The sequence below is a fragment of the Lontra canadensis genome, unplaced genomic scaffold (assembly GCF_010015895.1).
Source record: "Lontra canadensis isolate GAN:19392208 unplaced genomic scaffold, GSC_riverotter_1.0 scaffold155, whole genome shotgun sequence".
In the NCBI taxonomy this organism is placed as follows: Eukaryota; Metazoa; Chordata; class Mammalia; order Carnivora; family Mustelidae; genus Lontra; species Lontra canadensis.
Window position 1 is genome coordinate 1,502,844 of NW_022631149.1, and position 12,240 is coordinate 1,515,083.

The 12,240-nt window shown below is 40.2% G+C and overlaps 1 protein-coding gene across 6 annotated transcripts in view; it reads right to left on the minus strand.

Annotated features, from left to right (window-relative positions):
* KLHL13 (kelch like family member 13) overlaps positions 1-12,240 on the minus strand; it is a 195,448-nt gene that overhangs the window by 65,803 nt on the left and 117,405 nt on the right. Inside the window, exons 1-2 of one of the 6 annotated variants that reach the window (XM_032844759.1) lie at positions 1,166-1,185; positions 524-636 (exon numbers count right to left, since the gene is read on the minus strand). The exons of 3 other annotated variants lie outside the window; for them this stretch is intronic. In XM_032844759.1, coding sequence (XP_032700650.1) covers positions 524-621 — 98 coding nt within the window. In that variant the 5' untranslated portion in view covers positions 622-636; positions 1,166-1,185. Of the gene's footprint in view, positions 1-523; positions 810-1,165; positions 1,631-12,240 lie in introns of those variants that run through there. 2 more of the 6 variants (XM_032844760.1, XM_032844758.1) reach the window with 2 other exon arrangements.

Here is a 12,240-nt window from a genome sequence, read left to right on the forward strand (position 1 = left end):
TGGGAGAGATAGAACATTGAACTTATTAATATTCATACACAAGTATAAAAGTCCTGGTTACAAGGCTCATTTTCTGATCAATGTGTTAACTCCGAATGTTTCCAATTGATCCAAAAATTATAGAGAGCATTTCCCTTCACCAGCAGTGTTTTGTGCCACTACACAAAAGAAGTCATCTTAAATATTTCAGCTATACAAAAATTCGAAACAAAACCCAACCGTCATGAAACATGAAAGTCTATCCTTAGGCAATTCCTTAGGTATACCTTTAGACTTGTGCATTAGTAACCCGATGACCATTAAGCACATTAAATGAAAATAAACATCAACTCCTAGGACAAGCAACAGAAGGTAAAACGTGGGCATGCCAATATATTTCATTATAAACCAGCTTGAGATTTTTTACACTTGTGGGTTTGGGGATGTTGCTGTTCGGGATTTTTTTTTTTTTTTAACCCCCGTTTGCCACAAGGTTGATTCAGGAATGAAACCCCACTTTAATATCCTCTTTTCTCTCACTTACATGTATGCTGGAGAAAGTGGAGTTGACCTGGATGTTTTAAGCACAGGAACTGGGAATTTCCAGATAGCAGGAGAGCTCGTTTTCCATTTCAATGGCATGTTGTCACCACGGTACTACAATAACAGTAAACAGCGTTTCCATAACAGACTACCAACTAGGACTTCCATTCCACACTGTCCCGACACAGCAGCAAGCGACTGCAGCGAACAAGCGAGCCATCTGCCTGTGCCCTTAACACTGAAGCCTCCGATCTGTAAAACAGGGCTGCAAGGTACCTCCTTTAAACCCTCCTGTCCCCTAAAGCAACGTGAGGATTCTATCGTTCTAACTCAACAATAGTGCCACCTCGTTAGGAAAGCGTTGACTGCAGTATATATATATATATATATATATATATATATATATATATATATTTTTTAAGACTGCCCCGTGCAGACCACACAATGCAGTTTTATTTAATAAAAGCGGCTGGGGTTTTATTTTGTTGTTGTTGCCGTCGGTTTAAGCTGGCATTACCATTGTTCTACCTTAACAGGGATACTGCAGCGCTGTACTCGATTCTGCACCTATTAACCTGATTTCTGACCAATAGTAGAAGGAAAAAAAAATAGATGGGTTTCGTATGAAAATGAAACAACATACCTACTCAGAATACACTTGTCATCCTCTGAACATTCTTCTTTCGAGCTGCAACAATACAAATGGGATATAAACCTCAGCATAGCCTTGGGCCACAGCTAATAGAGATCAGTGACTAAATTCGGCAGCCTGCTCGCCTCCCGTGCGAGCTCCGGCCACACAATACAAGAATGCCATTATGGGAAAAGCCCGTTTAGAAAAATGCCAGTCTCTCTGTTTTCCAGTTAGAAGAAGGCAAAATGTAAGAACAAGCAAGAACTGCTGCAGAACTCTGCACGCTCTTCTAGTGGCTTCTGATTCAAGTTGCTCTCCTTTCCCTATTCTTATCTCCAAGCCGGGATGAGCAGAATCTCATCCATTTACAACATGCCGTGGTAACACGAATATCACTCTGTCTTCTGCAGCGGAGAAGCACAGAGCAGCGTGCTCTTAATAGCAGTCCTCGGAGGGACGCTATCAACAATCTAATTCAATGCTGCCCTCCCCTTCTTCTCTCCCCCTTTCCCCTCCCTTCGGCTCCCCTCCCTCCTCCTCCCCCCACCCCCAAACAGCTCACAAATTGCCTAGAGGAGAGACCAATGCTGCTGGCCAAGCAGGTGTCCAGCAGGGACCATTCCAAAGCTCAGCGGCGGGTCCGTAACCTCTAGGGGTTAGCGACTGACAAGGAGATTGAAATATTCAAGCTGCCGTCAAAGGCAACTTGAGATATTTCATGAAAGCCCTGGCAAATACATGGTTCATCCGTATCCTTTTAAAATACTGCCAGCAAACAGCCTTGCAAGTGCCCCGAAAGTGGCTGGCTGTTCTAAGTTTCTCTTTAAAGCGCCAAAGTCACACATTTCCTACACAATTCTAAGAAGTGAGAATAGGAGAGGCTGGTATTATGCTGGACTCTTTATTTACGGGCTGATGTCAGGCGAGTCGCCATCACTAAGCATCTACCTTCATAGCACACCCTTCTACCTCTGCCTAAAAACAGAATTATCCTGCCTTCACCAGTGCAAGCTTAGTAAAAGCAGACCGTCCTCAACACAGAAGCCACTATCTTTAACCAAAAAAAAAAAAAAAAAAAAAAAAAAAGCTCTGCAGTGACAAACAGCTCGTATTTACTTTCAGGTCTGTGTGCAAACAATAAACTTGTGCTTCTAACTTTAGTGGCTGGCTTTCGGATACTCCCTCTGAATTATTCCTAGTTTTTAAAAAGACTGAGACTTGGTCCCTTAAGAGGTTTCTCATTTGTATTCAAAAAGCACAGATGGATGTTACCATAGGAAGAAACCACCTTCAAAAATTCCACAATATAGAATTGAATATACCAGAAATGCAGTGTGAAATGAGCTCCAGGTAATTACAAATACCTTCCTTGAAGATACACATCAATATTCAAGCGAAGAGTATTTTCCTATGACGGCCACCCATACATGTATATGCAGTATATACACACACCACATGCATACACACATCTATGGAGAGAAAGCTTATTTTGAAAGATGGACCAGTAATGCATAAGCTTCATTAAATAGTAGGTAGATGTCAGCCATCAGTAACTCACAAATAATTTGTATTCAGTCGACCATACGCAAACACTCCCCAAAAAACCAGGCAAGCAACTTAAAAAGTTAAATTGCATTTCTCTTTTTAGTAGCCATACACAGAACTGTCTCATAAAATTCTTCGAAGAAATCAGAGAAAGGAGTATTTATCAATACCTTAAAGAGAAAAATACATTTAAGAGGTAAAAAAAAAAAACCCACTAATACAAATAAATCATAGTCAATATTTTACATTACAAGGCTTTCTGTAATCATGCTTATTAGGTATGGAGCAAAAAGGTCCCAGGTTCAACAACCAGCAGTTCCAACTTGTTGGAAAGCCCCTGAACAAAACACACACACATACACGCACACTCACACTCATCAAGCAAGTTTGGAATGTCCCATTCCAAAAATGTAAAGCATTCTCAGTTACAAATATATAAAACGTAAAACAGTTACAAACTAGCTATATGTAGCAAAGGGGTGATGTTTTGGAAAGGAAATTCAACCACCTCTCCAGCTTATGAAAATATTACAAAGCAGTAATTGCAAATACCACTTCTGAGAACAAAGACCCCCCCAAAACTACATAAAAAACTAGTAAAGTGGTGTGAGCAGTCTATAAAGTCAACTCAACATTTATGAGTGGGATATAGGGCAAATGTGGAGTTCTCAAAACAAGGGGGTAACCCCCACAAACAGGTGAAGATCACTTCATTGCAAAGCTTCTCCAGTTATTCTTCTTTGCAAACAACGTATTCAAAAAACCCACATAAACTTTATCTAACCTCAGGCTCCAAAGAAATCAACCAATAGCACCAACTTGTTTTGGGGGCCCTCTGACAATTGTCATATTTGCCCAAAGTGAAAAGGAAACAAGACTGATTTCCCTCCACACCACACTCAGCACTGGTAAAGACACCCAAACTCTAAAAGCTTACAACCAATGATGAACATTTATTTCTATTCAGTTCTCCTGCTTTAATAAATTGCTAGGAATCATTTTTAATTAGCTCTCATGAGCAAACAACTAACATGCCAAAGGCTTTAAAAATAATTCCTTTAAGTAGAAATACGGTCCACCAAATCCGCTTTACATTATTAATTTGCTTAACAACAACGTTCCTCATACATCGTTTAGAAATAAACTTCAGCCAGGTAAAATCACCCCAGTTACAAATTAGCAGAGTCCAAATTGATCAGATTTTACTACCCTGATGGCAACTCCAGTAGCAACTATCGAGCGTAATTACCATTACATTCTGGAACTGAAAATGTGTTCTCCTCCAGAGTGAAAGGGAGAAAACTATTAAATGTGTATTTTAAATAGAATTTTATGCAGGCTCAGTGTCCCACTGCTTTCATATTTAGACTGGGAAATGTCAAAAACCCTCGTTGACTTTACAAGGAATGCTGATTTCATTTACAGAACGCTTGGTTTCTATTAGGGACCATGCACGAAAGCGGACAGAAAGACAACATACACAAAAGCTCTTCAAAGCTTTTGAGGAACATTAACTAATCACTTGAAAATACCTGTGAAATGCGTACTGCAGACATGTCTTAAACAAAGGACAATGCTGGGACTTGGCCAAGGCCACAAAAAGAGGGATCCTTGGCCAAATCTTACAATGCAGAATTCCCTGGTTCCCAACGTAGAAAGAGGAGATACATTTTTTTAAAAGATTTTATTTATTTGAGAGGGAGAGAAAGAGAGAGAGAGAGAGAGAGCACGAGCGAGCATGAGAGGGGGAATGTCAGAGGGAGAAGCAGACTCCCTGCCAACCAGGGAGCCCAATGTGGAACTCGATCCTAGGACTCCAGGATCCTGACCTGAGCCGAAGGCAGTCGCTTAACCAACTGAGCCACCCAGGCGCCTGAAAGAGGAGATATTTTATAATTTTTAGAATTCTTACAAATCATCTGGGTCAGTACCTTCATGGTACAGATGAAAGACCTGAAGCCCGGAGATATGAACGTGCCCAAGGTCACTATGTTAGCTACCAGCAGGGCTGGTACTAGGAACGAGGTTCCCATCTGTTAGTCTGGGACTCTCATTCTAGAATCTCTACTGTCCCTCCTTCCCTATAAGACCTTTCCCAAAGATGTGTGTTTCTCTGCAATGCGAACCACATTCTGTAAGTACCTCCATGTATTCTAAAGAAACAAGAATTACCAAGAACTATTTATTCCTTCCATGATATGTATGCTCAAAGATAGAAGTGGGAGACAAACACCCAAAATACAAAAGTGTGTGCAAAGACCATTTGCAAAATCTTCATTCTAGAAGGTATTGAAGAATGATGAGGGAAAAAAAGGTAAGTAAGAATTAAGCCAGTCACAGTATGGGAGAGAAGTGAAATACACAGCTAGGAGTGGGAATTTTTTTTCTAAACATAAATATTTCTAAGTAACTTTACAGGAAAATCTAACTCACTGGCTGGCAGGGACAGTTCTTTCGTCCCACCACTCCACAAAATGAACTGATGTGTCACCTAACCGACCTCACTCTATTTTCCTGATATTCCCTAAGAACTGACCTACCTTCTTCTTGCAAGTTTTGGTGAATCCTGTGGTAGGTACAACTAGACACTGATAGCACTGACCACAGTTTGTGTGAGCGCGCACTGTGTAATCCTCTCTTCGGTCCCGACGATGTCTTCTCAGACTAATCTGGGATATCCGTGTCATTCGTGTTGCTCGGACAAGACCATAGATCATCCAAATTGTGTCCTCTGTTACGTTCTACAAGGAAGGTCCAGCTGTTGGGTCCAGCTGTTGTCATTGGTCCCCCAACAGCTGGACCTTCCTTGTCACCTGCTCAGTCTCTCTGGATTTGCTCTCCTACCCCAACTCCTGTCTTAGCCCCAGAACCTCATCCATCTGACCCCCAATTACAAAAGTTGCCACATTCTGGAACCAGTCCCATTCTGGCTCTTTCTTCTTCCATCCCATCATTCCCCTCCTTTCCTTTTCCGTGTTCTCCTTTTGTCCCTTTTCCTATTGTTTCCTGGCAACCAGGTAGGGCTGTTAAACCTTTTAAAACCTTTTAAACCTTTAAAAACCTTTTAAAGCACGCAAAAACTGGACTTGGGCACAACAGAGCAAAAATTCTTAATACATTCAGGGCTCCTTATTAACAAAAACAGAACTGTTCACACGAATGGCTACAAGTGTGTGTGTATGTGTGTGTACATCTCCTTTATTTGTGTCAGGAAACTGAACACCAACAACATTAAAAAATTTTCACTAGGTACTCAGATATGTAGCCTTGCTAAAATCAGAATGGAAAATCCCAGATGTCTCTCAAAGATGACTATAATGGAAAGTCATGATTTCATCTTTTGTAAGTACCCTTCTCACATGTCAATTTCCTTAGCAGAGTTCCTTCGAGTCCCACAAAGGATTTCGAGGGCTCTGTCTTGGATTAATATAGTACCTATGTCCTTCCTCACATTACCAACAAGTACACAAACACAACTGTGCAGGCACACACTCGGGCACATGTGTGTGTACACGCGTATGGAACTTCTCCATGCTGGCAGGAGTGAAGCGAAGGGAAGCACACTTCCCACCTCTAACATTTCCAAAAGAGAGGAAGGATACTGAGTTTTGGGGGTAGGAGGGATAGAACAGCAATAAGCGGTGCTGGCAGGCTGGCAAGCCAGGAAACAATAGGAAATGACAGGATTAGCACTGAATGAGACATTTATAAGTTCTTGCCTTTCCTTTCTTTTCTTTTCTGGAAGTCTCTACACTCTAGTAGAATCTGTAGCCTTTTTTTTTTTTTTTTTTTTTTTTTTTTTGTTATTTTTCTTAGGGTCATGAGATTAAGCCCTGCATTGGGCTCCATGCTGGGTGTGAAGCCTGTCTAAGTGTCTCTCTCTCTCTCTCCCTCTCCCTCTACTCCTCCTCCCGTCCCTTCTTCATGTGTGCCCATTCTCTCTCTCTAAAAACAAATGAAAAAAACTGCCTTAAACTCCAAACCAAAGTGTCTGTATGTATCGGGAGTGGCAGCGGTAGAAAAGAATGATTTTTAAATGTATACTATTTGAATAGCTGATTTTGTATTACAGTTATCAACCTGTTTGAAAAAAGCAACTGAGAGAGGCAGTATCTAGGATCTAGGATCTAGTGCCTCAGTAAGAGGCCTGCTTAACATGCCCTGTGTTCCCGCCTTGGGACTTCATCTGCCTGAGACGCCCTTCCCAAATTCCCGCTCCTCCTGCAAGAAGGAATGCCTGAACCTTTGTATCTTCCTAACTGAGCACCACTCCCAGCATACTGGAAGGCACTCTAGAAATATTTGCTGGGTAAACTGAAAGACAAGTTTATAAGCAGAGCGGTGATTAAGCAAGACCTGGGCTGGGTATCGAAGCCTGGATATATCCTGGAAGGATTTTTAAGTGTTATCAATTCTACTAGGACTAAAAAGCAGAGTACAGGTAAAAAGAATATACATTTGTTAGCTGGATAATTTTAGGCTATGAATTCCTTAAAATGAAAGAAAAATTAAATATAAACATTATCTTGTTAAAAATAAGTATATGTTAAAGAAAATCACCCATAATATAAGCTTTTTAAGAATGAAATAAACACGCTGAAAAGATATTTAAAAAAATGTGCATACATATGAAAAAAAAGAATGAAATAAACACATCACTTATAGTGATGGTGGATTGCTCTAATGAAAAATCCTTGCTCTTGTCTCAAATAATGATAATGTATCTGTTTAGTTGTTTTTCAGCAAATTCCTAAGTATCTCCTTAAATTACCACGGGTAAACAAAACAGCCAAACCATCATTAGATTTTCCTGATGTGTTTGTACATTAAACCTGCAAACTTGTCAAAATAAAAAGCCATTAGAAATGTACAGTGTTGGGGGGCCCAGCTGGCTCAGTCAGTGGAGCACGCAACTCTCGATCTCAGAGCCATGAGCTCAGGCCCCACGTTGGGTGTAGAGCTGACTTAATTTTTTTTTTAACCTATAGTGTTACTGAAAGAAAAGTTAAGAATATGGCTCTCCTGGGGCATCTGGCTGGCTCAGGTGGTGTAGCATGCAACTCTTGATCTTGGGGTTGTGAGTTCGAACCCCATGTTGTGTGTAGAGATGACTTAAAAATAAAATCTTCAAACAAACAAAAAGAATATGGCCCTCTTGCTAAAAAACACATTCATATAAAGCTTTTTAAATAGTTTCACCACTTTCTCTTCTTTTGGCATCACATATAGAAGCAAAACTATAGGAAATGCATGAAAACAATATAATAAGTAATATTATAATCGTAATTTTTTTATTAACTTTTTAAATTTTTTATAAACATATAATGTATTTTTATCCCCAAAGGTACAGGTCTGTGAATTGCCAGGTTTACACATTTCACAGCACTAACCATAGCACATACCCTCCCCAATGTCCATAACCCCACCACCCTCTCCCGAACCCCCTCTCCCCAGCAACCCTCAACCTGTTTTGTGAGATTGAGTCTTTTACGGTTTGTCTCCCTCCTGATCCCATCTTTTTTCATTTTTTCTTTTCCTACCCCCCAAACCCCCACATTGCATCTCCACTTCCTCATATCAGGGAAATCATATGATAGTTGTCTTTCTCTGATAATCGTAATTTTTGTAAATCCTGAACTATTTTAATAAGAGTAAACAATTTCTAATAATGCTTATCTATGACAATTGAAAAACTTTTCAGTAATAACCACATTATATACCCAATCTCAAAAGGCATGTCAATTAAGGAAAGGCAACATTTGCTATATTCTGCATTATTTCAGAAATGAGTATGCTATTATAAAACTCTGAATTATGGAAAAACCTTTAGAATAATATATGAATTTTCCTCAACATTCTGATTAAAATTAATGAAACAATGCTATTATTTCAAAAATGATATTTATGGGGTGCCTGAGTGGCTCAGTCAGTTAAGCGGCTGCCTCCAGCTCAGGTCATGATCTCAGGGTCCTGGGATGGAGCCCCACATCGGGCTCTCTGCTCAGCGGAAACCCTACTTCTCCCTCTCTCTCTGCCTACTTCTCTGCCTACTTGTGATATCTCTCAATCTCTCATCAAATAAATAAATAAAATCTTTTTAAAAAATGATATTTATTTCCTTTTATCCAAAGAGTTATGAGAACATTCATATCTATACTATAGATGTTATAGCTAAAATGAGATCTAGACGTAAACACTTCCATGGAAAGCTAATTCTAACAACTCCCTAAGATCATACAACTCTACTTAAAATTTCCACAAAAAAGGGCCCTTTATATTTAATTGGTTTAATTTTATTTTTGGCATTTCCCAGGCCTGACTATTACAATTTCAAATTTCCTATACATACAGCTATACAAACTATTGTTAACTAAAATAAAAGGCTGTAACCAGATATGAATGAGAAAATTACTTCAACTCCAGAGGACACTCAACTTCAAACTTGAACCCTATGACCTGTTGCCATGACATGGGGCTCAACAGTTTTCCTAAGGGTGTGTAGTTTTATAGTCATAAGAGTTTCCTCCTATGGTGGCATCCAAGAGATTTAGCAACCAGTTCAATATCTCTATTTTCTTATTTTGAAATCCTTCTCATTTTCTCATTTATAATTCTTTTGGGTGCTCTTAACTTAGAAAGATTTTATTCTTAGGGAAAGAAAGGGGTGTATAGAAACACACTGAAAGATAACAAACACATGCTGGTAAGTCTAAATGACAGAAGCCAGCCAAATAGTGCAATTTAAAATTGTTACGCCTTGGGGCGCCTGGGTGGCTCAGTTGGCTAGGCGTCCAACTCTTGATTTCAGCTCAGGTCGTGAGATCTCAGGGTCGTGAGAGCGAGCCGGGCATCAGGCTCTTCATTGGGCATGGATCCTGCTTAAGATCTTCTCTCTCCCTTTCCCCTGTTTTAAAGTTATGTCTGACTTCCTTACTTGGATGCAATGGTTGTCCAGTGGGGGGCAATAATTTCTTTTCCTTTATCTCATGTTCTACTACTTACTAAAATAAATGCGGTTTTGATACAAGGAAGTAAGAACCACACTTCATTTTCTAGGGTGTCCCTAGATTTAAGCTAGATGAAGTTTCTATTTATGTATTTATTTAAGTTTCTTTATTTAAGTACCCTCTATACCCAACGTGGGACTTGAACTCAGGACCCCAAGATCAAGAGTCAGTGCTCTTCATACTGAGCCAGGCAGCTCCCCCTTAAGCTAGATGCAATTTAAATTTGGGTCTCATGACTGCCTTTCTAAGTCTGTCTACTTCAATCAGTTAGTTCAGAACCACGTCATGTCTTCAAAATCAAATATATGTTTTAAATAATTAGTTACTTCTCATGGAATTCTGAAGTTACATAACATTTAAGGGAAATATTATCTTCCCACTTGCTAGCATGTATTTATTCATTCATTCCTTATTCAGCTTCATCTAAGTCACAGTCACTGTTGAGCATTTTTATGAGTCTTCTGCCACCAGGTCTGGACATGTTATTTAAATTCCTATGATGCTGTTCAGTCAGTAAATGAAAATATTTATGTTTGGGGATTTCCAGAATTACCAGTTTTTGAGACGTCGATCTGTAAAGCACAGAGCAACATAACTTATATTCCAAAAAGGGAGAAGAGGCAGGAAGACTGAGCTTAAACTGATACTCTAAACAGGAAACAAGCATTAGCAAATGAATCAGGACTATGTTTTCGTATCTGTCCACTAAAATGCGTTTGTTTCCACTGAGGACTCCTTCCCGTATTAGCCATCGCCGACCGTGCAAGATTGACTCCTTGAACTTTACAAATACCAAAATCAATCAACTCACTATGCCTGGCCCAAAGCCTATAAAGAAGAAGTGCATGAATTAGTTCAATCATCAGTGAGTACTAAGAACTTAGGACTTTGCTAGATGTTACATGTATACAGAAGAACACATGTTCCCTGGTCACAAATCTCTAGTAATCTAATCAGACAGACGGTGGATTCACATATGGAACATGAATGGTAAGCATAAATATATTGCTACTGAAAAGCCTTGACTATTCCAGAACCCTGGATAAGCCTAGTTTATTGGCCAATTTTTAAAAATTAACTTCAGGGGCGCCTGGGTGGCTTAGTTAAGCATCTGTCTTCAGCTCAGGGCATGATCCTGGGGTCCTGGGATCAAGTCTCATATCAGGCTCCTTGTTTGGCGGGGAACCTGCTTCTCCCTCTGCCTGCCGCTCCCCCAGCTTATGCTCATTCTCTCTCTCTGACAAATAAATAAATAAAATCTTAAAAAAAATAATTAACTTCAATTTAAAACAACAAGAATGGACCAAACCTTCAAATATAAAAACTTCATTATTTTTCACCCTTTGACAGAAATCCTTTGGCCCTTTACCGTCTTCAAGTCTAAAACGGACCCAAGTCTTTTCAAACTACTTCACAGACAACAAAATGCACAAGGGCTACTGGGGTAATGCCTCAGATGCAGAGCCGGCAATCTGGTCCAGCAATATCTGTCACTCCTCACCCTTGCCTGACTCCTGCCCCCACATATACTTGGACATGAAACACAGACACTGAGGGAAAACTGGCTCTTTTTTTTTACACTCTTGATACCTACGCCAAGAGAAAAGTCCTATACATTGAAGGCAGACAGTCTCCAACTTTAGTATTCCTAAGACGCATCTGGGGTGGCTATTTCAAAGGCAGAAGTCTGGGCGTGGGACCTAGGACCCTGAATTTTAACCTAAGTACTCCAGTTGATTTTCAGGCCTGGTCTACTAAACTTGGAGAAACACTGCTTTAAAGTCAAGGTGGCTAACCCCCACACAAGATATAGCCTCAGCTGTGGCGAGACTGTTCTCTCTCTCAACCTTCCTCAACATCTCAGCGTCAGCTGCCCACCACTCGTCGTCATCCTGCACTGTCCAGGGCCATTATCTTGCCCTCCCACACTCTAGATCCTTCCAGGTCTGGGAGAGTCTGATAGCGAGGTCTGCAGCTGGCTGACAGAGAAGAACAAAGGCAGACCAACAGAGACACCTGCGAAGTGGGGAATTGTGAAATCCCAACAATTAGGAAACAAAGGCAGTATACATTACAGAGATTGTTCAATACCACGTAGAAGTTAAAAAAAAAAAAGAAAAGAAACTTGTCTCCAAGTTTTCCGACGAGGAAGGATGGGGAAGAAGTCAGAGGTAGGCACCTGTGGTCTGGCTGCCGCTCTCCCACTAAGTAGCTTTATGGTTTCCTGTGTCATCTTCCCTTATCTGTAAAACAGATGCCCCCTTTCTTTGCCCGATGCATGGCAGTATTCTGAAAACCAACTGAACTTGTGCTTGAGAAAGCCCACTGGAAAATGCAAAGCACAATATAAGAATGGATGTATGGTATTTCTGTAAAGGAATAATTTATCATTTTCTCAGCTTAATAAACATAGTAACCTAGACATTATCGGAAGTTTCCTTGATGACTAAACGTCTTCTAGTATCTCAGGGTCTTTACTGACGAAAATAAATTCTCACTGACAAAAAGGCAGAGGAAAATGCAGACCCTTGG